The sequence below is a fragment of the Anguilla rostrata genome, chromosome 6, assembly GCF_018555375.3.
Source record: "Anguilla rostrata isolate EN2019 chromosome 6, ASM1855537v3, whole genome shotgun sequence".
In the NCBI taxonomy this organism is placed as follows: domain Eukaryota; kingdom Metazoa; phylum Chordata; class Actinopteri; order Anguilliformes; family Anguillidae; genus Anguilla; species Anguilla rostrata.
In genome coordinates, this window is record NC_057938.1 from 10851218 (window position 1) to 10878182 (window position 26965).

The following is a 26965-nucleotide window of genomic DNA, read 5'->3' on the forward strand; positions in this document are numbered from 1 at the left end:
GGTCGCTACCGCTTTGAAAAACCAGAGTGTGTAGTCGGGTTCTGTTCTGTTGTGAGATATGGAAACTACAAACACGCGCAGCTATATTATTAATAAATCCGAGGCTTAAGAAAATTTGATTAACAACACGTATCCTGCAAATTTCTTGCACAACTTCCCAAATGATTCCCTTTAAAGTATAATAATAAATTTATGCAATTTTTTTTTTTACAGTTTTATTAGCAGTCTTATCTATGATTACATACACAGCCTAGTCTTTAAAAATGAGTATCTATTTATTTCTGGTTTTCCTGAATTAATTATCAACCCAAATAACAAAAAAAAAAAAAAACTGTCAGTCTACATTACACCATCACCTCAGTTTTCACAAGAAAAAGAACACTGAAACACTGAATAATTTGACACTTTTATTTAAAAAGTCCTGCTCATTTTTTTCATTCCAGTTGCTTCACACATCATTACGCTCTGTAAAACACACATTTTCACAGCAAGGTGACATTGGTCTCAGACAAGCTAATAATTAATTTTTCTAATATGAATCGATCCCCACAATGTGGAGATTAATCTTTTCAGTCCATAACTGTCTTCTTGTCCTGCCACTCTGTTTCACAGTTTCAAGTGTTACTCATCTGTGACTAGTCGACAGGACCCGACCTGTTGGCCAAGTGAACATGGATGTGTAACTGCAGCATTTACCAAATATGTTAAGGTACAGACTTACTTTTACATTTGATAAAAATAAAGATTTTCCAAACAGTTACGTCAAAGGTTTAGTTTAAGTTTACACCTGTTGCCTGACAAATCTGTAACTGAATGACGGCAATTAGTCGTGCGTCTTGTCTTGAGAGTCGTGTCATTGGTAGCACACTCAGATCTACCACCGTGCCAGAGGACGCTAAAAAATATGCTGCAACACATGTCTAATCAACGGTGCTAATAACAGCACTGATAAGTGTTTGACAATAGAGTCCTTGATTGCTGTACCTATTTCCTGCTGCCTCAGATTTGAGTGCGGGAGAAAGACTTCTGGAAGCTTCTTCACATGGCCCTGTGGCAAGATTAGATCACCGATATACAGTTAAAACCCTTTCATATATAAGAGAAAGGAAGCAGTACACACCTGACTGTTTCTGTGTACCTAGAAACCAGCTTTCCCATTGTATAAGGCTAGAAATAAAGATGTGTTTTTTTTTTAACCAACTCAGTAGACAGAGATTTCCACTGCTATTCACTCATTCCAATACCCATTCAACCAGAAAACACTGAACTTTATTAGCAGCACAGAATGCCTGGTAACCAGCACATACATAGTAAATGTAGAAATGAGAAAGGATATTAATGGTGTATATCATCACGTTATTTAGAAAGGCAACACATAAAAATGTTAAATTATGAAATTATGCACAATTTTCTTAAAATATGGATTAGCGTGGCCACTTGTCATTTAAAAATCGCAATGTGCCTAAATTATAATGGTGACCAATTTGTTTTAAATAGTTAGAGCACAAATTTAAATGGGTGCCTTAATCAGTGTTGCCCAGAAAAGGAAGTCAAGAAAAACTTTGGTTTGCCACAGATGGCATCAGCCAGAGCATGGGTCAATCTATCCGACCAATCAGAGGCTCTTTGCAGCTCCTTTGAAAACAGAAGACACATACATGTACATGCAGACACATATTCACTTTCAACTCTATACAGTTCTGGAGAGTGCTGTGCCTGTGGTTCTTTGCACTAGGGGGCTGCCTGACCGGGGTTACTTGGTAAGCCGGTGCTACATGGAACGCTTGGTGTTCCTGTATCAGCCAGACAGACCGTCACCGCGGTGGCGGAGTCGGTGCGCGCTGTCTGGAGATTGGGGCAGTTTGGTCTGGAGGCGAGCGAGCGGGCGTAAGTGGCGTCTGCCTAATCGAGCGCTATCCCACCCCGCGCATCATCACTTCGCTGTCTGAGCCAGAGCTCAGGGACATCTTTACTTCGCGTCCCTGAGCGAGAGAGATTTCCTGGAGCGACGGTGACATCACCTACCGCAGTGCTCCCGCCCTCCCTTCACCACAGCACAGGGACACGCGCGACACCGTTAGCGTCGTCGATCGATCGGCAAGCCAGTTAAAACTACTCAGCGGCGTTCACAATTTAAAACCGTTCTCCGTGATTCTGAAATGTACGAGGAAGAGGAAAGAAAGAGGGACCGTGACAAAGCAACAGAAAGTGAAGAGCGTGCTTCGTGTTTCCAGTCAGTTCAGGGCTCCAGTCTATGCCCAGCAGGAGGGGGTGTAGCCATGCATCAGCCAGTGGTGTGAAGAAGGCGGGGGAGACGGAGGCCATCGATGCATGTTTCTCGCACCTGGGACCAGGGGGCGGAGGGAGGGGTAAGAGGGTGGCCACAGCTGTGGGTTTGATTCGGGTTGCTGCTCCTCACCCAAAATGTCATCCCCTTCTCGACTCCCCCCGCCATAGGAGGCACAGTGAACTGGCCCTGCAGCCTGTAGCCTGGCAGGATCGTACCATAGTTAAGAGTCTGGGGGGGAAGAAATCTGTCAAAGCTCATCCTTCTCCATCTGCTGAAAAGCTTCCAAGTCCTCCTTCCAGTCAGCGAGCAGCGAGTCAATTGATTGGCTATTTGAGTCTCCATCCTCCGCTGGCTCCACCCCCTCTTCACCATCGCCAGACTTGTCCTCCGCGCCGGGCTCCTCTTTACCCACAGTAGGTTCATCTTCCTCCCTGATGGTGGCTTGGGATTGCTCAACTGGTGCGGAGGGGGAGGGAGCAGTGTGGTCCTCCTCTACAGGTGTGCAGTCTCCTTCCTGTCCGTCAGGGTCGCCACCTTGAGGGGAGCACACATGAGGTGAACGGTGAATTTCAGGCCAGTTGCACACAAACTCAGGACCCACACATCGCGTTAAGCAGGAGGCGCTCTTGAGCTCAAAGCAGCTTTGCCGTTTTCACATCGAATTACAGAATGTAAATCATAAAACAATTTAATACAGTAAAATAACTGACGATTACAGAAAATAAACTTGTAAAACTGAAAAGATCTCATTAACTGTATATAGCACCAGCTTTGAAATCTCTGCTGCTTCATGTGTATTTAAACTGCAGAATCTTTTTCAAATCAAACTTTAACATCACATATATTCTATGAATTTGTCCAGAGAATGAAGAATAGGGCAATCCACAAGTTAAATAAATCTCTGGAAATAAGGAAAATTCTGCAGAATGTAAAGAACAATATTGAAAAGAACAACAATGAACAACAACCATAAGGGAACAGTAATGAACATTAATGATGAAATAAAAACAGTTATTGTTATACAAATCGGTATTGATTAGTCTGCAAATTAAATGTTAGTTTAATTGTTAATCAAGGAAATGAATGGGAACAGGTGGAGATTAATGATCGATTAAAGGTTAGGGTTAGGGTCCATTTTCAGCACAGCAGCCCCTGCTGTTGCAAAGTCAGCAGTCCTTCCCATGGCTTTTCATTGGCACTATGCAAAAGCCTGAATTTTCCACCATGTTAAGATATGCCATCAGAACAAGTGAGCGAAAGGCAGATTGTCTGAGCACAAACAGCGTGTGCGCAAATAGGCTGCCGCACTTAAATGTGCCAGCGAGAAGCAGGCTGTTAAAAAGACCGGTCTATGCGTGTGCACGTGCACGTCCCAGTGCTTATTAATCTACCCGGCAGCAATGCAAATGGGAGAGTCTCGCACTAATCTCCCATCTGCAGCAAAAAGACCCAGTTCAGTGTCAGAGGTTCAGGGCACCGTGTGATGATGTCACAGTAGGAGCTGGAGTGTGTGGATGGTATTGCTGTGAGAGTGCACCTACGGCACATATTAGAGGTGTACACCTCAGGATTCACCACGACAGGATACGATTTAAATTCCAGAGGCAACGGTTCGATATTTGGCAACATCGCAAACTCTTCTCAGACGCGATCCAATTTAGTGAGAGACGATCGATGTATATGATCCCGCAAACTGAATCTTGAGCGTGCAAAAACTTGACGTCACATTTAACAGCAGAAGGAAAAACAGCAGCAGCGTGACTGATGATGAGGTCGAGTCAGAAATATGAACAATGATATTGGGAGCACTGCCAGAGAGCAAACCGCTGTAAGATTACGGAGAGTTAAATATTTTGCTATGATTCATAACGATACAGATCAATTTTTGCACATTGTATCGAATGGATCAGATCGTTGCCTTTTGAACTGTGTGTTTTTACACCGCTGGTGCGGATCGACCCTCTCACAGCTCTGCTCAGAGCCCCAGTGGGACAGAACACGCATCCAGCCCCCCTCTAACGCTGAAGACAGGCTACATGACAGCAGGGAAGGAGATTGGGGGGGGGACAGGGGGTCAGGAGGAACAGAGATACTTACTGTTCTGGAGGTAGCTGGGGAGAGCTTTACCTTTATATAAGGTTGCTGCTGTTCCAAAGCAGGGGGGGGGGGCAAAGAGAAAGAGCAGAGGAGAGATATCCAGTTACACCAGTAATACCGCCATTTCCGTCTCCCGGTCCGCGTCTGTTTTAGCGTATTCGTCGCCCCCCCTCCACCCAGCCGATGCCCTTTCCCTCACCTCTGTCTCTGGCCTTGTCGCTTAGCAGCACTTCCACTTCTCTGTACTCTCTTAAAGCCTCCAACAGGATGTTCCCCTCCTTGTGGAACAGGAAGAGGAGGGGCAAGGTGACATCATCCGTGCTCCGCCCGTCCCCGGCCATCTGGAACAGGGGCGCCGTGTCGCTGCTGCTGCCCTCGTTGTCGTCTGCCAATGAGGGAAAAGAGGGGAGGGGCTTAGCACGATAGAGAACCTTTTGGGAGTGGTTGAGGGCGTCCTGTGATTTGATTGGCCCCTCGGTTTTCACCAGCGGGGCTTTAATATGTGCGCCTCTCAGTGCCCTCACCGATGACGATGCCCCCAATGGCCCCCGCCTTCTGGATGTTTCTGGCCTTCTCGGCGAACATGCACTGGCCGCGCTGCAGCAGGGCGATGCGCCCCGCCACCAGGGCGGCGTTACCGAGCTCCGCGCAGCCGCTGTATGGCTCCGCCACCACCACGGACCCCTGGACCTGCGGGCGAGAGACAGAGAGACTCAGAACCACCCCGGGAGCCTGAGACTCAGCCGCTGCAGGGAGAAGCGAGGGGCCCCGGAAGCGCTCACCCCCGTGCTGCTCTTGGACAGGTCCGTTCCGAACTGCGCCGGCCCGGCGGTCAGTACCACCCTGCCGAAAAAGGGGTGCGAGACGATCTGCACGGCGCGGGGCGGGAGCTGCTCCTTCTGCTGCTGGCTGGACAGCTCCATCATCTCCTGCATGAAGCGCATCCCGTCCTCCGCGGCCACAGGGCTGACCGCCTGCAGAGAGAGAGAGAGAGAGAGGACCTCAGACCTGAATCAGTATCACACAGCACTGTTTACTTCTGCACTGTAAGTATCTCAACATCACTGGTACCAGAAACACCAAGCTCAGAGGAGGAGCTGTGAGGACTACCTGTGTGTGTGTGTGTGTGTGTGTGTGTGCGTGCATGTGTGTGTGTGGGTTACCTGGGTAGCGTGCTGCACCAGCTGCACCCTGCCATCCTTCAGGTGTATGAGGCTGACCCCCATTCTCCGCAGCAGCTCCAGGTGCTCGGGGTTACTGGCCATGAAGTCCCGCGCTCTCAGGGGGGCGCGGCCTATCCCCGGCTCGCTGCTGGAGAGAGAGGGGGTGGGGGGGAGGGGAGAGTGAGTCAGGGCTGGCCCGCCTCCGTCCGTCCGCCTACCTCACCACTCCCGCCGCGCGCCTTCCCCACGCTCACCTGCGCGAGGCCGCCACGTGGCAGCTCTTGTCCACGGCGCTCCTGATTGGCTCGCGGAGGGTGCGCGGGAAGGACGGGTCGGGGAACAGCAGCCGGGTGTTGGGGCAGGTCCACTCGAAGTTGGAGTCGTCCAGCTCCTCCCCGGCGGGGGGCAGCGCCGTGCCGTTGCCAGCAGGGGGCGCCTGCACGCGCAGGGCGGTGGACAGGGACAGGGGGAGGAGGTGGGCCTCCGTGGTGAAGATGTAGTCCTCCACGTCGAAGGGCAGGTCCTCCTCGTCGGCAAACAGCAGGTAGAGGTACTTGAACATCTCGGCCAAGAAGAACGAATCCATACTGCGGAGGGAGGGAGGGATGGAGGGAGGGAGGGAGGGAGATAGGAAGAGCAGGAGGAAAGACGGAGTAATGGAAAAACAGAGGGAGTGGTATAATGCAGTTTGTCAGCAAAGCATAAAATCAACTCTAAAAATACACAAGCGCACACCAAAAACACACACCCAAAACATCCACAACCCTTCACATAACTCAGTCTTCTCCTCTTCTCCTCCACCTCTTCCATCCCTCCTTCCCTCCTTCCCTCTCTCCCTCCCTCTCTCTCACCGGTCTTCGTGGCTGCCCGTGCGCACGTCCTTCATGGCGGCGAAGCCGCAGGGAACGCGGGCGAAGCGGTTGAGGTTCTCCAGCACGGTGCGGCCTGCCTCCAAGTAGTACGGGTCGCGGGTGGCCTGGGGGGACGGGACGGGGAGAACTGCTCAACAGGCGAACTTCTCACAGCGCTCCAGTTCAGCAAGCCATCTGCACCAGGCTTCCAGCCAATCAGCTCTGATCTCACTCATTTCTCAACCTTTTTTTTTTTTTTACTTCCTGTTTTAACTCCCATGGGTACGGTCCTGTGGCCCACATGTCTCATCCCACTCTCAGGAAGCTACGGTCTGCACGCGCTCAGTACGCTCACTTTGTATAGGAAGTAGGTGCTCTCCGCAAACTCGGGCCTCAGGGGGTGCTGGGCCCAGTGCACGCGGAAGTCTGTGGTGAACGCCTGAGGGGGCAGAAGCAAACAGAGCGTGACACAGATGGATCATCAGAGAGAGGCGGACTGAAGCAGTCAGTCAAACATGACGAAACAAACTGACAGGCACACGGACGCTGACAAAGAGCCCGACAGGATGACAGACACATTACCTCAGGCAGGAAATTATGCTTCTTGGTGACTTGGTACAACATTTCGTGTGTCTCTATGGCGGGTCGGATGTCTCCCTTCAGCACCTGGGAGGGGGAGAGAGGGAGAGACCGAAGGGAAGAGAGACTGATTATAGCAGAGATCAATCTTCCACATCGTACTGCAAACCTCTGCATCAAGGACACTGTCCATAGTCACTTTCTTTGTGAACAATTGCTTTTATTGACAAAAATAAATCACAAACACTAGAACATGTTTTATGTGTAAAACTTTGACAACAAACAGCCCCACCCCACCTTCCTTATCCCCCCACCCCCAAGGCAACACTCCCTGCCCCTCCTCCCCCTTGGGCAATTAATGCAAATGACAGAAATACAATACGTTGTAATAGACTACTATAGAAGACAGTTAAAGCCAATTACAGTACATCCTAAAAGAGTAATAGCATTAGCAGCTACTGATTTTCTAATCTAAGCAGTAGCCAAGCTTCTGAACGCTCCATGTAGAGGAAATAAAGGACACCGAGAATCTGGCGGTCTCTGTCCGTTAGGAGAGCGGTCTCCTTACGTCCCCTCCCCGCGGCCAGAGCAGCAGCCCCCGGCAGCGCGGTGCTGTAGGCCCCCGCGGTCCCTGGCCTACCTGCAGCCCGGGGAAGAAGGCCAGCAGGGAGTCCATCCAGGTGCGCGCAGGTAGCAGTGGCTTGTGGATGTGCACGTCCAGCAGCAGGGGAGGCTGGCTGATGTACTTCATTATAGACGCGTAGTGCTGGGGTACACACAGGGAGAAATCACAAGAGCACTCCTAAATACAACCCAGGAGAGTGTGTGGGTGGGTGTGCAGCGCATTTATAGGCCATCCTTGCACATACCTATGCAGGCTAGCCATTTCTAACTGAGCTTTCACTTGGTTTCATTTAAAGCCAACTAGTTAGAGAAATGTGTTCATTTCCAGCTTCCTCATATATACATATGAACCATACAATAACATAAGGGTAAACCAAAACTTTTCCTTTCTTCCACCCTAATAGCCAATTGCAAATGTAGGCTCAGTCCATCTCACTAATCACTTCTGTCAGTTCTGGAGGACTAACAGTCAGTCAGCCAATCGGTTCTTTGCTCCTCCAGCTTAGCCGCTGCAGCTGTCACACCAGAGGGGGCGCCAGACCAGTCAGAGGAGCCGCTGGTGTGTAACACTCCTTCCCTGGGGCAGCACTAGGCCTAATTAAGCGCTACCCCGTGGGACTCCCAGACACAGCACTAGCAGAAATGATCTGATTTTCCAGAGAGGTATCCAGTGGCACCAGGGAGCTGAGGGAGGTAACGGTCCTGTCCTCATTTGCCTTAACGGGCAGCTGCAGCGATCCTGCTGATTCTGCTACTGAGCCAATTAGGGCGGAGCAAGGGCCGGCGGGCAGGGCGCGGGAGGGGGAGGCGGGCCCAGGGGGCGGGGCACACTCACGATGTTGAAGCGCTGCAGGAAGAGGTCGTCCCCCAAGAGGACGTAGGCCTTCAGGAGGTATTCGTAGTACGAGTCGATGCCCGCCCCAACTCCGCTGTCTGCAGGGACACAGTGGACACTCGCGCGGTCACGCACGCACGTACGCACAGCGCCCGCTTCACGCAAACAGCCCGCCCCCAGTCACACAGCGCCCGTGAGCGGACAGTCGCACCGCCTCCTGCCCCTTCCCCCCTCCCTCTCTCCCTCTGACTCTCACCTCTGCGGACCCACTCCCCAGAGTGGATGTTGATGGTGGTTCCCACCAGGTTGCTGTTCCTCTGCCTCTTCTCCCACAGGAAGTCCAGGGCCCGCCTTGCATGGTCCTGCGTGTCACCCAGCATCATGTCATGCACTCATCCACATATAATCACAAGTGAACCTCGACTACAAGACTGTAACTACACCTAAATACGTCTCGCTCTCCATTCGATGAACCGTCACCATGACTGCTTGAGGTTCAAATGGCAGGAAAAGTGAAACAAAACAGCACTCTGTAGGCTGCATTAATCTAAATGCATCCTGAATAAATAAATTAAATGAAATTAAAATGTGCTCTTGGGTTTTTCTCTGAACATTACTCATACACTACAGAATACAGAAAAACAAAGCAGAGTAACAGCGAGCTGTCATTCCCACGGGTATATGCAAGCCGCAGTTCCATGCGGCGGTTTCAACTATGGGTAACACACCCGAGCTCACTGCCCGTCAGCCTCATCAATCAATGGCCTATTCGCACCTCGAACACAGGGTCCCCGGTGAACCGGCTCAGGGCTGCAAACTCCAGTATGATGGTCCCGGCACAGGCGGTGCAGGTGTCCGTTTCCGTGCCTGTTCGCGACTCAGGACCCTGCACGCCGTAGCGAAGGTTCACCTGCGGAGGACGTGCATCACACGCACGGTTAATGCCGAGGGAAACCACCCGATCCTTTGTCATTTTCCAGTTGAACCCAGTTCCCTGTCCGGGGGTTCGCTACCCTGTTCGTTCAGGTCGGCTAGCTTTGCCTGTTCCAGGTGCTAATAAAAGCCACAGCTGAAAGGACACCACACCGTCTGGGCCAGTAATAGCAAGCCTGTGCAGAATTCATCGATTGTTTAGACTGCACGCTCTCATGCACAATCTAAACAATCGAGCAGCATCCTATTTAAACGAAGCAGATATTACTGCAAACACAAACCAGGAAGGAGGAAATGAAACCGCGCCCGCGCGGCTTAAGCAAATGAAGCGATTATGCAGGCAGCGCACACAAGCAGGTCCGTGCCCACGGCCAACCCACACACCAGGGGTGCGAGAGCAGGACGCGTTCCCGGATGCTTGCCTCTGGGCGGTCTGCGCGTGCGCGCCAGTGCGTGTGTTTGCGCTCCGCGTACACGTATACGTATCTCTATCTCTGACGTGTGTGCACTCGGCTTCTTTTGTTTCCCCAGAAACCGGAGGGATAAGCGCTGGCTATATCAGCCAGCTGACGTGGCGCAGGCTCCAGCGAACGCGGGCCGGAGGAGCCCGCGGCGGATGGCGCGCGGCGGATAGCGCTCACCCTGGGGTAGGGCAGCCCACTGCTGGTGTTGAACGCCGGCAGCAGTCTCAGCCCCAGGTCCTTGGCCATGTGCAGCAGCTCGTCCCGGTACCAGAGCATGTGGCGGCCCCCCTCCCTCAGCAGCACGGCCATGGAGTGGCCCCCCAGCAGGCCCCTGGAGGGAGGGGCGGGGATGAGTGACAGCGCGGATAGGGACACGCCCACTGGCATTCCACCCGCACTGCAGCCCTCTCACGGCTCTTAATGTCACAGGTTGAGCCGGGCAAGTTAGGATAACTGTGGAGTGGCAGGTCTAAATATGTGTAATGAGTAACTGCTCCAGAAGAAAACTCCATATAAAGCAAAAAAGCAACCACATATTCACACTTTACCACATACCTAGTTTTGGACAAGGTCATTCGAAATTATTTCATTTGTACTGATATTTTATTTGTTATAAACATAAATATCTACCCTCTAGAAAAAACGTGTTGCTTAAAGTCATGCAATGTGATACACAGATTCCAAGGTTACAGAAATAAAGCAGTAAATTTCAGAAATGTCCCTTCCGCCACAGCACCCAAAGAACAGTGAAAGTCAGTCAGTGGAGCGCGCTCTATTTCTGCTAAAGCACACGGCTTCCAGAGGCTCACCCCAGCACGCGGATGTTGGTCTCGAAGACGGACACCACGACGTCGTTGTCCAGACGCACGTCCTTCAGCACTCTCCTCACGGCGGCCTCAAACTCCGCCGTCTTGTTCAGGAGCTGAGGAGACGAGAGGGCAGGAGGACAGTCAGAGAGAGGGGACGCGGGGCATCCCGAGCAAGCGACACGGGAACGAACACGATGCTAACCGCCACTCACTCACCGCCAGGGTGTCCAGGGAGTCAATGAGGGTGAGGGAAAACCTGGAAGAGACGGGTGAAACATCAGCGGCTCAGTCAGTCACAACTGAAATCAGTCAAAAACAGAGTTTTTAGAGCTCCTCAGTCTCTATTTTTTCTCTTTGAAAAGCTTCACAAACTCCAGGTGTGCGTACCAAAATCACCCAACACACACACACGCGCACACTACATACTACACACTTCAGACTACACACTGTACACTACACACCACACTGCGCACTGCACAATACACACTGCAAACTACACACTACACATTATACACTACACACTGCAAACTACACACTGCACACTACAAACACCACTCACTTCCCCAACGCATCATCCACGTCCCCGCGGCTGGGCTCCAGGCCCCGTACCCTCCCCCGACACGTCAGGGGCATTAGCTCATCAGCTGGGTAAGCATGGTCCTGGAAGGAGCAGAGGAGGCATTTTAAAACAGGAAGAGAGCACTCCAATCAACAAAACACTAAGAAAAGCTCCTTTTACTTTATTTTTGCCTTTTTCAGAATGTTCAAAAGAGCTGGTGAGAAATGCCAGACATTTCACCCAAATCCCTTCTTGAGACAGCAGGAACAGGGAAGAGAACAGACAAGATACAGAGAGCTACCAAAGTATAAAAGTATGGTAATAAACGGCTAGCCGTGGAGCTATCAAAGATGGTGCCCCAGTGCAAGCTTGTGCAGTGGGCTTTATCTGTGTGAATACACTGGGACTGAGTGAAAGAGGCATTCTGTTCTTCATGCTCCTCAGTTCTCTCTGTGTTTTCTCACATTGCCTCGAGCAGTTCAAGAGACTGTTCTTGTGACACTCAGCAAACAGAAGAACAATTCACATGAAGCAGCATGAGCAAACTCAGAAAGGAAACCAGAGGCATTTGCAAAACCTTGTGCGCTTGTGTCTGCCTGTGTGCGTGTCCGAGTACAAGAGACTGAGGATATACCATGTAGTTCTGGTAAGCATGGTCGAACATCTCCACCACTTGATTCCTGCGAGGAACAGAGGAAGCGAGTATGACATTCGAGCTCACAGGGGATGAATTAGCATTGCATTCACTTTACAGGGTTCACTGTTGCCTTAGCACATGGAGCATGACGTTGTTTCACCCGCTCACTCACCTCAGCCTGTGCCTCTCTTCAGATGGCATGGCCAGTCCCAGTTGGCACATGGTCCCCAGTAACAGAAGTAGCAGCTGCAGCAGAGATGGCATCACGACAGGGCTGAGCCCCCACACAATCCTCATGGCTACAGCCTCGCAGTCCGTCAGAGGAGGCAGCTAAACAGCATCACACTGATGTGCACAGACGCTGGCTGACATGCAGTCACTGGCCCTGGTTTAGCACCTGGATATTTATCTCTGGTCCTTAACTACCCACCAATGAAAAACTGAGATGCTAGTTTTTTGGTAATGTCTCCAACACTGCCAATGCTGTTCCCTGGCTATCCAGTCTCCAATTTATGACCTGGTTCTAATAATTACTATGCACCTTGTCAAATAATGTTTTGCATACTGATATGGGAACCCAGTTACAGGGTGTAAGTGTTTCTGCAAGAAAGGGTGCCATTTAAATATCTAAAATGTATAGATAGCACACCGGCATTACGCCCTTCCACAAATCGTAATCCAGCTAAGAGTTCTTCCTGCATACAATCTACCGTAAAACTGATTAACCTACACCAGCTGCTATTTGATCGGCGTATTGCTGACTGTAGTCAGAATAACTACACTCTTCGGTTCCACTCTGTTAGCTAACGCTGTCCCTGAGATTAGACTCGGTTACCGTCTTCGCCACACCTACGTACACCTGTCTGACCCTCACCCTCGTCTAGATTGTCACACGGCACCTGGACACGTTTGTCGACGTGTGACACGCTGGCATTCAATCAATGTCTTAGCTAGCACCTATACAAAAGACACATTGCTCTGGAGATAAATACATACAGCTACACAACTATCTAATCCTGACAGTGATAGCAAATTAGGGAGTAAAGTTTGCTATCCGGCTGTAATTCTGACAGCCTCCCGTTTTGACGAAACGTACTATTCCCTGAAGCTTCCAAATTAACGTTTGCCAATGTATCGTGTTGACGAGAGTGTATATATAGCTAAATAGCAACCTTGCCTTATGGTCGTCTTCCTAGCACACAAATCACCAAATAATGTTTAGTCAGCGTAACCCATATAATGTTAGCTATTTAAGTAACGTTAGCCAGCTAGTCGGTTTCTCAAATCCGTCGTCCGACACTTTGTTCTCAATGAGTCGCACAAGACTTGCCGGTCTTTCGCAGCTAGTAATAGAAAGTAGCAAGGTAGCTATCTACAAAACATATTTCTAATTTTTAATATTCAGCACCGCATGCCTGATGTGACCCAGATTTAGTAGGTTTTATTTCCTTCTTCTCTGTACTGACAAGTACCTCTCCTGTTGTTAACCAACGCTTCGTATTTGCTTCGCCAAGCCGTTAATCCTCATAGCCTCTTACTTTGGCCTCCCTGAACGACTAGCTCTTTCCCGTTGTCACCTTGCCTGTACCCCGTTTCCGCGGTGCGCCTGATCCCTTCTCACTTCCCAGTCAGATTAGCCGACATATTTAACAGCTGGCTGCCGCTACAACGACAAGCACAGACTGTGAAGACCTGAGACTCAACTACGATGAACGTCATCAGTCAACAACAACATCCGCATCCGGGTAAGTGCTCCGCCTTCTGTGCCTCCTGCCCTGCCACATGACTGTTCTATGCTTGCTGCCTGTTATGTATTTAAAGACAAGAACCCCCGAGCATCTGTTACAAAGGGGAAACATTCAGAGCTACTCAGTCGTTTATTCTTCTTTATTAACCCCTGCAAAGTGTGTACACTGGGTCAGAAGTAATCGCCCCTTCTCCGCTGTACCTGTGCCTTTTCCGGTTTGTCTTTCCTTGCATGTTGGTTGATGAAATTAACCTGAGTTTCATCCTGGGTCCTCGAACTGGAACCGGGGTCTTCAGGGGGTCCATGGCAGGCTCATCAACAAAAATGATAAAATCGCTTCCATTGATTAATATTTGTTCATGCTCCCATATTAAACGTTCAATAACACATTTTAGTCTTTAAAAGTGATACAGATAGAGAAAACGTTGTTTTGTTTACACAATATTGTCCATGGGGACAGTATTCTTATAATTGCCACATATATTCATACTATTATCTCATATTATTATTACTACATTACATTTTATTTGGCAGACGCCGCTTTTATCCAAAGCGACGTATGATAATTGCATACCGAAGGTCAATTACAGAACACAGGTCCGATAAGATACAGTTCTCAGTAATGGATAATTCTTATGACTAAATATACAGTATGTGATACCATCATGATTTAGGCATGTTGTACATGCAGTGATGTGTTACATAATCACTTGATGGTAGGGTTCTGTCTTAAGGTACCAAAGGTTAACCATTTTATTGAGATGAGGGACCTCGTAGGTTTGCCTTCAGTTTTTGCTGTCTTGAGATCCCCATAAAATCCTCATGTTAAAGCACACGGCTTCCAGAGGCTCACCCCAGCTACAGAAGTGGCTACAGAACACGTGGACACCACAGATTACAATCTTATTCTTGATTCGTGTGTCCTAAGCATAGACTGTAGATGTACCAAGACTTGTAACGCCGTAGAACAGCTCAATGGCCAGTACAATTTCATTTTGATGTGCGAATATTGTTATTTATGTTAATTTAAATGAATCATTGTGAATAAAACATATCAAATAAATGATCTCAAGCGTGATAAACATTCGGTTCCTTCCCCAACCACACCATTGAGTTTGTATTGGTGAACACCTCCCAACTTGTGGTGCTGGCAAATTATATGAACATATAACTGAAAGCGCATCAACGAATAAAATACAGTAGTGCTGCTAAAAGTATTCCACCCAAGAATCTGCTCGGAACGCTTTATTGCGACAAGAAACAGCTAATGCGGAGAGGGGGAAGCTTTTTACTGGGACACTATGCGCATTTCCGGCCAGCTCAGCGCGTCAGTGCTGTCAATCCAGAGGTTTGGGTTTAGCAGTCAGTTTGGCCAAACTTTTCGCGACTTGCCTGTCTACTAGTTAGAAAACTGTCAGCCCAAAATGGTTTTGCTGACTATGATTGCCAGGATAGCGGACGGATTGCCGCTTGCCGCCTCAATGCAAGAAGATGAACAGGTTTGAATAAATTATGTTTTTGCTAGCTAGTTAATATTAACTATCGTTAATATTTATCGACCGCAATCGAGAAGATATCTAAACTCTAGTTAGGGTAGTTTTGCCCTCAGAGCAGCAGTTTAAGACAAGCAGCCAATGTGGTGCTGCCTGCAAACGTGTTTGCTTATCGTACAATTTTGGCGACATAGCTTGTTGACTTTCCAAAATATATAGACCTGTCTTGCACCGCTGGTCATCCGGCATGAAAATGAGTGTTTGGGTGGTACCGTTAACCGCCTATCTGGTGGCTGTAAGGGTTTCCTACTACAGCAGCATATGTGTAAACACGAAACAAATAAATTGGAACGACAACTGAATACGGTTGTTGAAGGATTTTGGTATAAGTAATGCTAAACTACACAATTCCATGGTATTAAGTATCTGGGAACATCCCACTTCTGTCTTTGGTAGTCTTAAAATATGTTAGGGCGTGCCCCACGGTCAAGAGCCAATCAAAGAAGATATCGAGCAAGGAGAAACGAAACCGCCCCATGTATCTGTTTCGCAGTTTTCCCTGATCTGTACATTTAATTTATTATTATTATTTTTTTGCCCCTTACTTTCATGAATACTATAGATACGGTTTGTACATTCTTTCCTTTTTATGATGGACGAGGAAGCAAACAGGTTATATTTAAATACACTTACAGCTTTATTTACTTTATTCTTCTAAACACATGGAGCCTATTCCTGTTTTTTGCCTGTTTGTGTGACTTAATGGTGCACGAAGCTTGTGTAAATGCCGACGTGTCTCTTTCTTTAGTCAGGGAGGGACCTTCAGCAATACCAGAGTCAAGCAAAGCAGCTGTTCCGTAAACTGAATGAGCAGAGCCCCAACCGATGCACGCTGGAGGCTGGATCCATGGCTTTTCAGTGAGTATGGGACTGCGCCGCACAACGCATGCAGTGTGAAAGTGAGTAAAGCCCTTGTGATGTTCAGTTTGTGGAGGCGGTGCTGCCGTCAGATGGGGTATGTTCTCCCGGGCCCTGGAGGAGGCAGGGGCCCAATGGTCTCTGAACTTCTGGTAAATATTGTCTTGGGTCTGGGAACAATAAGATGTTGTTGCTGGCCCAGGAATTTCACCCAGCAGGCCTGAATGGAGGGCAACATGTATGCGCAGGTTTTTATCCAAACACAATTCCCCACAGCTTAATTACTCCATTTAGTTGACTGCTCGTTTGCATTGACCGCTATGAACTTCCCAAAATGTTGTGTAGTTCAGTGGCTGTCAAATTGAGCAAGTGTGAACAGCTTTCAGATGCCCTCTGAGAGCTCATTTTAACAGCCTGACTTACACTAGCTAATGACATTGGTTAACAGACTAATGAAAAACGTCTGGCGGACCACAACACTTGTATTCATCGACAAGACACTCACACTTGGCCGAACAGTAACGCAGTGTTGTCCAGCGCCGCAGCACTGAATGTCTTTTTGCGGGTTTCTTACTCAGCTATGCGATAGAGCACGGCGTTTGCTACCTGGTGCTGTGCGAGATGGGGTTCCCAAAGAAGCTGGCCTTCGCCTACCTGGAGGACCTCCAGGGCGAGTTCCACGAACAGTACGGGAAGAAGGTTCATTCAGTGTCTCGGCCGTACTCCTTCATTGAGTTCGGTGAGATTGCCCTGATCGTTCCTTTAACAAATGCCCCATTGGAGCATCGCTTGAAACGGTGAAACCTTATTGGAAGGTACGCGTTCCTGCTGTCAGGGTTGACCCCACCCCTTCCTCCCCGTCTCCCCAGATACCTACATGCAGAAGACAAAGAAGTCGTACATTGACAGCAGGGCGCGTAGGAACCTGGGCAGCATCAACACAGAACTGCACGATGTGCAGAGGATCATGGTGGCCAACATTGAGGAAGTGCTCCAGAGAGGAGAAGCCTTGTCTGGTAAAATGAGCTGTGCCATTTCTCCTGAGCACACACGCACACTGCCTCTGTAGCTACTGCTACTTATCAAACATGATTTCAACCAGGGAATGAATGGAGAATTAATTTCACTTGTAGAGATGACCTGGGGGTGAAAGACATGGGGGGGAATGCAAGGGATTCAATTATCCCCACTTACAGCCAATCACATGTAAGTGGGGATAATTAAACCAAGTCAGCGCAAGTGTCAGCTCAGTAGATTTTTTAAAAATGTAAACCAATGGGATTTTCTCCCCAACTTTTTCCAAATAAGCCATTTTCCTCGCAAACTAAACAAGTCATTTATAAAAAATAATGTATTTGTAATGCTTAGGTCAAGAAAACATTCTGATGGAAAAAATACATGTGGCAGTAAATTTAGTTAAAATTCATTTTAAGATACTAGCACTATTTTTCATGGTGATTCCCTCTGCATATTTACGAAGCAGATTTGACATCTTTGAGAAGCTGCCTTGCCAGATTGAAACTCAATAAATGTGTTCATGCGGTCACATTTGCTTGCATGACAAATACATTGGCTAGCTAGCTTTCAAATTTGCTATCAAGATCATTGCTTTGGTTGAATATTCCTTCATGTATGTATGTTTGTGTATGTACGAAAAGATTTGATCCCAGTATGTGTGCAGTAAGTTAAACAGCATACTGTAAACTGGCTGCAATTTGCAGACATCATTCTCCATTGGCTTGCATCATAACATGCACATAACATATTGTTATAATCTGCATAATTTTCCTACAGGGGTCAACACCCCTTTTCTTTCAATAATTCCCATAGGCCTTTGAACAGAGCGAGTTAAACTGAATGCGATACGAGCGCGCTCACGACTGATGTGCTCCCTCTGCTTTCTGCCTTCCCAGCCCTGGACTCCAAGGCCAGCAACCTGTCCAGCCTCTCCAAGAAATACCGCAGCGATGCCAAGTACCTCAACACGCGCTCCACCTACGCCAAGGTGGCCGCTGGAGCCGTGGTCTTCATCACGCTCATCGTTTACGTGCGCTTCTGGTGGCTTTGAGAGGGACGGAGGCACGGACAGATGAGAAACGGACGCGGGGAAGGAGAGAGAGCACGCGGTCCTCAAACGCAAACGACAACCCTTAGATTTTGCTTCCCGTCCTTCAGGTGTAATTACCGTTATTATTTTTTATCAACAGCTACAGGGAAGTTCCGAACAGCAGTGAGTGAGTTTGTGTTGAATGAGCTTGGGTTCCTTTTAATGCCCACGCAAGCGTAAACATAGCTCACTTCCTCAGGTGCTGTACCAAAGCCGTGTAGTAGATATAAAGGCAATACATTCATCTGCAGGACTGGGCAAAGTCACTTACACCCCCATTGTATATTGGTATCATCCATACTTGCACCTTTTACCCTAGCCCTGCAGGAATGTTAATGGACTATTCCAGTTTCTACTTTATATGGGTGAAAGGGTTGACATTTTGGCTCAACAAGTCACCCTGTGTCAGTGGGATTGCAGATTCTTCTCTCCAGTTACCTTCTGTACATGAGCAAGTGGGTGATGTACATGGACCTGCTGGACCGTATGCACCGGCTTATCAATGATCATGACACTGGGAAGTAATTATGTGGACTTTAATAAGAAATCACATTAAAACTCCCATATACAGAAAAGTGAACACTTAATTCCTGCCTAATAAAGTAAATGTTTTTCATTGTGTGTCCCCGTTACACCATCTTACCAATACAAGCAGAAAAATACATTAATGTACACCACTTCTCGGTCTCTCTCTCTCTCTCTCTCTCTCTCTCACACACACACACACACACACACACACACACGGTCTCGTCTTCTTCGTTACCGCTGGGTCCTTGGCATATGGATTGAACTGCAGGTCTCTTCACGCAGATCTACACCACAAGGTCAAAGTCATCCCTCTGAAAAGGGGAGACAGACAGGTGTTAAGGGCTCTGATGCAATCACATTCAAATTTATTTGTGTCAAGTCACTTCCTAACTTCGCTGGATCGAGTTGATGCCTATGCGAGTTGATCGCCTACCATGGACTGGATTTGAATGAATGTTCCAGACATCAGGACTGAACTATGCAGCAAAAGATTCCATCCCTGTATGTGCTTGCGCTTCAACAGACTACAGGTGTGCCCCAAGTGTCCCAGCAGGGGTCTTCATTTAGTACAGAGGCTAAATTTCATACCACACCAACTCCTTTTCCATCAGTCAGTCAGAATGAAAACCTTACCTCTTCATTGTAATTCATGACATGCTGTTTGATCTTGGAGGAGTCAACCCAGGTCACAAAGTCCTCCATATTTCTGAAACATACAGATACCGGGTTAAGCAAGCAACATTTTACAGTGGCATGCTGTTCTACCGCTTGCCAGCAGAGGGAGCACTTTTCCAACTAATGAGACATACACCCACTAGACAGGCTTCTGTCAAGCACCATGGAAGGCTTTGTCAAGTGAAGCAAGACAGAAGACATTGTGCATATGCTGAAGGTATGATATCAATTGTATATGCATATTTGGTGGTGGGACTTTATGGAATCAGACCTGTAACCAGAATATTTCAGTTGTAAAACCTGGGTGGGAAGCAGCTAAAGCAAATCGTAGCAGAAGATAAAGCCAGGACGGCTCTTTCTGCGGTAACGACACAAACAGGAAGTGGGCACTGGGGAAATGAGAAGTTGCACAAAAGAGGCGGAGCTCGGTCTTCCTTGCAGGGCACAGCGCTGACCTTTCGTCACCCCTGCTCAAAAGCACGCAAAGCGAGCAAGACAGGAAGTGAGGTCAGAAGAGGAAGGACGCAGGCAGGCGGGGGGGGGGGCTGTTCGGGGGGACTGACCTGGTGACGAGGAAAGCGGGGTCGGTGATGATCTCAGGCCCCACGCGCACGTCTGGGAGGACACGGTCAAGGACAAACTGCTACTGGGGGACTCTAACGCACGCTTAGCTAGGATCCGCAAGAGCACATCCTCCCCCCCCCACCCCCCCATGCCTAACCCACACCTACATCGCCGCTTTTGGGGAAGTTACGGCCCCTTCAGTCACGACTGCTTCTGCAATCGCTGCAGTCGAGCGGAATGCCGTTGCGTCCGCTGATAAAACACAACGTCCTGCAGGCAGTCGGCATGCCAGCGGCGCGAGGCTGCGGTCAGACACCACAGGCTACCGCAGGGATTGCGTCCGCCGTCTTCCCGTCTCTGAGACGCAATCGATGATGAAAGACGGTCGAACTCAGTGTCACCTGTAAAACTACTGAAATTCTGCAGTAAAACTACATTCCCCACAGTCTGTGAAAATCTAATTACACAACCGTAACACCTTCACTTTATTCGTTTCAGAACGGTTTCCTTTTTTCTGCCCATTTTGCAGACGCAAATCACACCTGTCAAGTTACTACAGGCGCTCAAACACACTTATCAGTGAGCCAGGAACTCTTTTCACACTACAGACCACAGTAGAGGGAGAGTGGAGAGATGGAGATTAAAAGAGCATTTTCACCATCAGTTCATCTCTTATTAGCACAGAGGTGGAGGGTGTGTGACAGTCATGTGAAGCAAAGCTGACTGGATTAAAATACCACAGACCAAGGGCAGCCCAGGAAAGCAGGAAGGACGCTACAAAACTCGACACACGGCTACATCGAACTGCACTGGTTTCCCACAATGCAACACGTTTCATGCCAGCGCTCCATACAGACTGAACACGCGCAGAACGCAGCGCTGCCTACTGCGCATTATCCCCAGCAGTTGGGCTCTCCAGCCTCCTGAAGTCAAGCCAAGTCAAACGCGGGCGGCCATTCGGACTCGGGCGCTAAGGGCCTGCAGCGAGACGAGCGGGCTACTTCCGCGCGGGCAGGGCGTTGAGAGAAGGATACGGCCTTGCTCGATGAAGGTGATGGCCATCTTCAGGTTCTGAGCCATCCGCAGACTCACCATGATGGTGGGCAGGCGCCTCCTGTAGACCGGGAGAGGGAGAGAGAGAATGAGAGAGAGAAACAGAATGACAGAATTAGAGAGAGAGAGGTTAGGAGAGGAAAGAATAGAGGGAATAAGGGAGGGAAAGAGGAAGAGTGGGAGTGGAGAAGGGGAATAGAGAAAAAACATTGTAACTTCTGCATATGAAACAGGAAGCTGGGGAGCCAATTCTAACATTACAAAAAAACAGGAAAAAAAAAACACCAGCTACCAAACAGTGGCCAGTGGCCATCATTAAGCAGCCAAACATTTACCGGTGTTAACGAGCTTGTACACACAAACAGGTGCGCAAACAAACTTGCGACGTGTTCAGGCACGGGTCTTCCCCCGACACGCGCGCGTGTTCAAACGTGTTGCGTTCTTGCCGGCTTTGCTCAATTGAATGCGTTTTCGGCTGCATTGTTCAGTTTCTTGTGAGGTAACCGAGCTGCGTGTTTCAAACGTGCTCGGTGACCAGCGAACGTCGGGCGGCTCATTCATAACTGCTCTCCGCTCCGACTGCAGGATTTGGCACGCCCGATAAAGCGTGACCTTTTAACGCCCTCTTACTCACCTGCAGAAAGAGGAGGCTGAGACCTTCTCTGTGAGAGCCAGGCCCTGCTTTGTGGGAATCAGACCCACGCTGTATCTGTGGGGGAAAGAGGTGGAGCTGAGGTCAGTGTCCAGTGAGGTCCCCACTACTCACCTCCAGTTCAAATGGCACAGGGGGTGTGGCTCTGTGACAGAAAAAAATATAGCAGACATCTTAAAACTAGACTTGCACTTGAAAAGCCACAGACTCGGGGTTCGCTTGGCTAAACATTCACTGATGTTGATTTCCAGAATGTCAGAATTCCAGAAGCCTTCAAAATGTCCAGATAATGTACATAATGTACTCATCCTTGACACAGTGATGACACTCATTATCCAGAAACTGACCATATGCCTGCAAACTGTCACGGGGTCCTGCGGGGTCACTCAAGACTGGTTACAGTGCCACTAAAGGAGGGAGGGATTCCGCCAGAAGGACATTCCCAGCCACACTGTGCAATAGAGACTCCTCCCACCGATCAGGCAGCCGCCATCTACGCGCGCTAGCACGACCGCACGCGACGTGCAGCAGACAGGCATCTCAGCTGGTGGACAGCAGAAGTGAAAACAGGTGGCGGTTAACTGAGCACTGGAGGGGGACGTGCTAGTCTCCGCTCGCTCCAACAGACAGAGGATTCTCTCGCCATGGGACATGCGTACATGCAACGTCCGGTTTTCCAAAGCCGAGAGAAAAATGACAGAACTGGGGGACGAACAGGAACATTCCAGGTAGATATGAATGCTACATATCAGCTGTAAACAGCTACTGATCACGACAGTCCTGGGTACCAATACATAGCTGGATTCCCAGAAGACTAGACTACATTGTCTTTTCCAAGAAGCAGAGATAGAGAGAGAGACAGAGAGAAACTGCACAGTACTGCACTGAAGGTTAGATATGAGAACCGGAAGAGAGAGGAAGAAGATTAAACTGCAACAATTCAGATAAGATGGTCTGATCTTGAAGTCCTGTTTCATACCAATGAACTCCGTACTCTTCTCCATCTCTGACACCGTGCACGTAAACCACCACTCATCTTTGCACATTGCGTTTCATCATCCCAAACATCTCCTAAAGCAAGAAGCAGCTCTTTTTTAAAAAAGTTGACCTAGAGCATTGATTAAACACCCAAAATTAAACTGTTACACAATATACTTGCATTGCCCCGCAACAAGTAGCCTATGTTTTAATACAGACCTTTGGGGAGCCAGATGCAAATTGTACAACAGGATTATAGTGCGTTCGATTTTCTTCAACATGTTGATTAGTATCCCTTATTTCAATAACACCCTCTAATCCAGAGGCCATATTTACACTGGCACAGTCAGGATTCAATCCTTGCCCATTAGTTGGATGCAGTGTTCAGAATGCTCTATCCTAACGCTCTTCATACACATACACCTGAGTGTAAACACACAGGTGCATCAGCCCGCTGCTGATGTCATCAGTGTGTATTTATAGTAGTGCAGAGACCTCTCAACAACACTCCCCCACCCCCAGCCTGCCCCATCTTGTTGCTGAGTCAGATGAGCAAGGTGTGAATACCAGGCCTGCCAGCCAGCCCTCCGTCAGACTGTGAATTTATGACTCAATGCAACCCTGAGCCGCAGAGGGACCGGACACTGATATATTCATTAAACCCATGCAAGCACACTAACGCTGGCGCGCTCGCAGGCGAATACACACACTCGGCCAATAACACCATTCCATTTCCCTCTGCCTCTGTCCTTCGGTTCTCTCCATACGCCGCTGCTAGCCTAGCGGCTCGCACTCTCTCTGCGTGGAACGAGAGAAGGGCAGGAGGCGGGGCAGACTGGTGTGACCTCGGTGACCCTGTAAAGTCTGCCACAGCATGACTTGGAGGGTGAGCCGTTCCACGAGTTCCAAATCAAGACGACAGATCAGCGCTGAAGGTTAAAGAAACGCTTACACATCACTACACCTCCGATTAATTCTATTGTTACTATTAAATGCTAGCACAGCTAACACACCACATAACCCCATGTACATACACACGCGCTTGTTGTCTCTGTAATACACCTTTCTTCTGTCATAATGTATGAGTCATTGGTCATAAATATGACAATATCAAACCTACGGAGAATTACACTCATGTGCTCAGAGGTAGGTTTCCCCCACAGTGCAGTACAAATATAAATAGCACCCCTCTCCAACACACAACAACAAATTCCACATTTCAGCCTGTCCCTGCCAACCTCCCAGGTCTCCTTTCAGGATGTACCCCTCCTTCCTGAAGACCTCATACTTTCATCCTTCCCACCTCCCCCCCACACACCCAGCACAAATAATTAATGAGCTCATCTATACACCAATGCTCCTTACCTTACAGATTAGACAACAGTATGGTAGAAGACAACACTTCCACCTGTCATTCATGAGAATATCATTACATCTATTAAGCTGCAATACATCCACTGATAAGTAAATGCACCTAAAAGGCCAGATCACATAAATGACTGGGCTAACTGCATAATGAGGAGATAAACCTGGCAGGAAAGCCAAAAATGGAGGTGGTCCTCCTGAAACAGGATTCCCCAGCCCTGCTGTACATCCTGGTTATGACAAGCACCTCTCTGCCACGGCAACTGGCTCATAATGAGCATTCCCATTTGGGCCATATTCTGCCCAGCAGTGATGACACTTTCTGGAGTGTGCAGTACACCGACGCAAGAATCGCTGTACATAAATACCTAGTCCCACACACGTACAAATTCACTAATTGTTATAGTGTTGTCAATAAACCTATTCTTCTCCCACTCATGACCCACTCATTTGCTGAAAGAGTTCAGTGCCCAGGCAGAGCAGTGCAATGACCCTGTCCAGAGTAACTCTATGGATAAACCAGCATTAAATGAGAAAAAATAACCCTTGACTGATACTGTAACCTTTCGCAAGACAAACCAGTGCAGAAGCATACAGCCTCTCCATCCCGGCCCATCTGTTATGTCGGCTTTTCCTTCATTTCTCGTCTTTTTTGGTTTCTCCTCTCGTTTCACGGATTGGTCCTTCCATTTCCCCACACTTATCGTGACCTGCCGCCTATCTCGCTCTGTTCTTCAGACTTACAGTTTCTCCAGGAGAATGGAGGTGCTCTGAGCGCGAAAGCCATCTTTCTCGTCCAGGTCCCGGATCTTCCGTGCCAGCTCCCTGACCTCACGGCTCAGTTTGTTGTACCTGGTGGAAAACGGTCACTTCCAGTTAAACTTAAGTAAGCACAGCCCGCCGACCCTTCCCCTTCCCCTTCCCCCGTGGACAAAGCGTGTAGAATCACTATTTTTGCAATGGGATAAACAATTCTCGCGGGGTAATTTCAGACGTTTCACATCCTCGAAATTCTTTTTCAGAATAAGACGTCATAAACATTGCCTTATAATGACAAATTGTCAACCACACACTTGCTAGAATATGCGCAGGGGCACCAATGCTAAATTCCACCATCAGAACGTGGTATACTATTTCAACATACCCAGCAAAAAAAAAAAAAAAAAAAAACTGTCATGGCGGCCCCCATTGGTCGTCGAAAAAATATTGTTACAAATAACTCATCTTTTCGCTCTCATAACTCTACCAACCACAAACATAAACTCACAAAGTACAAAATGCAACACAAGTAAAGGTTTAAAGCTTTAAACAATATTAAGAAAATTAGACTTTCAGAACCGTATTACAGCCAGCTACAATCCGGCTAGCTACCTACCAGGGTAATACTAGAGCTAGTAGCAGGATATCAATTTGAATTGTAGGCAGCGAACTACGTTTTTTGTAGTAAACGAGCAAGCTAAATGTTATCTACAATATTTAAGGAAAGTAATTTTCTTCCTTGAAAAGAGAAAATTCACAGAAGTTATGTTTGCAAACGTAAAGGCAGCTAACAAGCAAAGTGCCGCTCACTTGGTGTAGTCCTCTCGTTTCTCGATATGATATCTCCGCAACACCTTAACCTCGTGCAGGTTGTTATCCACCTCCCAGTTAATAAAATCAACTTTCTTCAGGAGCTTCTGCTCGTGAAACTTTAATTTCCGAACCATTTTGCTGATGTTCTATTAGCATTAGCTCAGACTGTAGACTACAGCGCACACACAAAGCACGTGGCGTACATTTAAACCCGCCCCTCAGCGCGGTGACGTTAGCGTTTTTTTATTTTTTATTTTTTTATTTGGCTGAGTACGTCATTATGAATTGGTAGTAGTTATTACTATATCGCTGGGAAAACAATTTAATGAAACCCTAATTCTAAAGTTTTTTCTGTTTTCACTATATTTTGTTGGTATTCCCTCTTGATTTAGCAATACATTTGCCTCAACATGCATTCACTGCTTGTTGCATTTGTGTGGTCTTCAATAATTTCAAGCAATTCCAGGGGAACCTAAACAAATGTCAAGTGCAATTGCTGGTTGCCAGGCTGTTGTCTTAATATAACTCAACTAAATCAGATTTTAAGGAGCACACTAGAAAGTATGTGAATTACTTAATGAGAAATGAGGCTACAAAAGTTGGTCTACAAAATTAAGACAGAAGTCAGGAAGCATGTTGATCCACATCAGACACCAGTGTGGCTACAGGCTCACTAAAGCTATGCAAAATGTATAATGGAGAAAGTTGATAAAGCAGCTATCCCATGTTCTGCCTGCCCGTAAAGACCTATTTAATAAAGACCAGTTTGTAAAGAGTGATGACAAGTTTGCCTGAGTTGTTTCCCCTGCCTGCCAAATTATTCAGCATTCACATGTGGACCCCAGGAAGACTAGCAGTCATTCTGGTGACAGCTAATGGGGATCCAAAATAAACAATAAACACATGAATTTCAACACAAGGAGAATGCAGGAGCTTTGGCTCCAATCTCAGTTCAGATACCTACATCCGTGCACAGCCTTAACTGTAAACTTAAAATTAGTATTACAAGTATGCTGTTTTTCATGGCAGCATGGTTTTGCAGAGTAGTTCTGTTGCCTCACATTAAAGAGGTACCGAGTTCACACACCAGCCCAGGACGTTTCTGTGTGGAGATTGAATTTTCTCCTTGTGTATGTGTGGGTTTCCTCTCCTCTGGGTATTCCAGTTTCCCCCCACAGTCCAAAGACATTCAGGTTATGTTATTTGAAGAGTCCAAATTGTCCTTGGGATATGAATTTGTCCATGAATGGTGTGTAGGCCCTGTGATTGATTGGTGTAGGGTAGTGGTAACCAACCCTTTTCCTGGAGATCTACCATTCTGTAGGTTTTCACTTCAACTCTAACAAAGCACATCTCATTCAACAGTTAAAGATCTGCATTAAGTTCCTAACTAGTAGAATCAGGTGTGCCAGGGTTGCTTACCACAGGTCTATAATATATTCCTGCCTCTCACCTTATATCTGTTGGGATAG

At 48.0% G+C, this 26965-nt stretch overlaps 3 protein-coding genes across 7 annotated transcripts; 1 reads left to right on the plus strand and 2 right to left on the minus strand.

The window, feature by feature from the left end:
* Nucleotides 1-394: 394 nt before the first annotated feature.
* On the minus strand, nt 395-13593 carry edem3 (ER degradation enhancer, mannosidase alpha-like 3). 5 transcript variants are annotated; one of them, XM_064338313.1, is made up of 20 exons: nt 12014-13593; nt 11839-11884; nt 11205-11305; nt 10862-10901; nt 10646-10758; nt 10014-10167; nt 9215-9349; nt 8696-8801; nt 8440-8537; nt 7621-7746; nt 6984-7067; nt 6757-6840; nt 6402-6526; nt 5805-6137; nt 5551-5695; nt 5170-5361; nt 4912-5077; nt 4587-4772; nt 4388-4432; nt 395-2824 (listed from the first exon to the last, which is right to left on the minus strand). In XM_064338313.1, exons 1-20 carry the CDS (start codon nt 12136-12138, stop codon nt 2538-2540), a joined length of 2691 nt encoding a protein of 896 aa, XP_064194383.1. In that variant the 5' UTR covers nt 12139-13593; the 3' UTR covers nt 395-2537. The 5 variants fall into 5 exon arrangements, with proteins under 5 accessions (XP_064194383.1, XP_064194382.1, XP_064194381.1 ...); XM_064338312.1 differs by having other exon boundaries at nt 4388-4435; XM_064338311.1 differs by having other exon boundaries at nt 5551-5698; nt 12014-13592.
* Nucleotides 13594-14879: 1286 nt separating this feature from the next.
* On the plus strand, nt 14880-18722 carry LOC135256497 (vesicle-trafficking protein SEC22b-B-like). Its single transcript, XM_064338315.1, has 5 exons — nt 14880-15087; nt 15890-15999; nt 16578-16738; nt 16869-17015; nt 17913-18722. The coding sequence occupies exons 1-5, from the start codon at nt 15013-15015 to the stop codon at nt 18065-18067; spliced, it is 648 nt and encodes a 215-aa protein (XP_064194385.1). The 5' UTR covers nt 14880-15012; the 3' UTR covers nt 18068-18722.
* On the minus strand, nt 18627-25714 carry imp3 (IMP U3 small nucleolar ribonucleoprotein 3). Its single transcript, XM_064338316.1, has 7 exons — nt 25491-25714; nt 24666-24773; nt 21561-21635; nt 20908-20987; nt 19873-19924; nt 19268-19340; nt 18627-18945 (listed from the first exon to the last, which is right to left on the minus strand). The coding sequence occupies exons 1-7, from the start codon at nt 25625-25627 to the stop codon at nt 18919-18921; spliced, it is 552 nt and encodes a 183-aa protein (XP_064194386.1). The 5' UTR covers nt 25628-25714; the 3' UTR covers nt 18627-18918.
* Nucleotides 25715-26965: the final 1251 nt, after the last annotated feature.

Excerpts from the sequence above, each read along its gene's own strand:
- edem3 (XM_064338310.1), bottom strand. The coding sequence starts at position 12,138 with ATGAGGATTGTGTGGGGGCTCAGCCCTGTCGTGATGCCATCTCTGCTG. Across the intron at positions 8,802-9,214 it reads CCGGGGACCCTGTGTTCGAG|GACCATGCAAGGCGGGCCCT; the intron begins GTGCGAATAGGC and ends GGTGACACGCAG. Across the intron at positions 4,773-4,911 it reads CATTGGGGGCATCGTCATCG|ACGACAACGAGGGCAGCAGC; the intron begins GTGAGGGCACTG and ends CCTCATTGGCAG.
- LOC135256497 (XM_064338315.1), top strand. The coding sequence starts at position 15,013 with ATGGTTTTGCTGACTATGATTGCCAGGATAGCGGACGGATTGCCGCTT. Across the intron at positions 15,088-15,889 it reads CAATGCAAGAAGATGAACAG|TCAGGGAGGGACCTTCAGCA; the intron begins GTTTGAATAAAT and ends CTCTTTCTTTAG. Across the intron at positions 17,016-17,912 it reads GAGAGGAGAAGCCTTGTCTG|CCCTGGACTCCAAGGCCAGC; the intron begins GTAAAATGAGCT and ends CTGCCTTCCCAG.
- imp3 (XM_064338316.1), bottom strand. The coding sequence starts at position 25,627 with ATGGTTCGGAAATTAAAGTTTCACGAGCAGAAGCTCCTGAAGAAAGTT. Across the intron at positions 24,774-25,490 it reads AAACGAGAGGACTACACCAA|GTACAACAAACTGAGCCGTG; the intron begins GTGAGCGGCACT and ends GTTTTCCACCAG. Across the intron at positions 19,341-19,872 it reads CCCGCTTTCCTCGTCACCAG|AAATATGGAGGACTTTGTGA; the intron begins GTCAGTCCCCCC and ends TGTATGTTTCAG.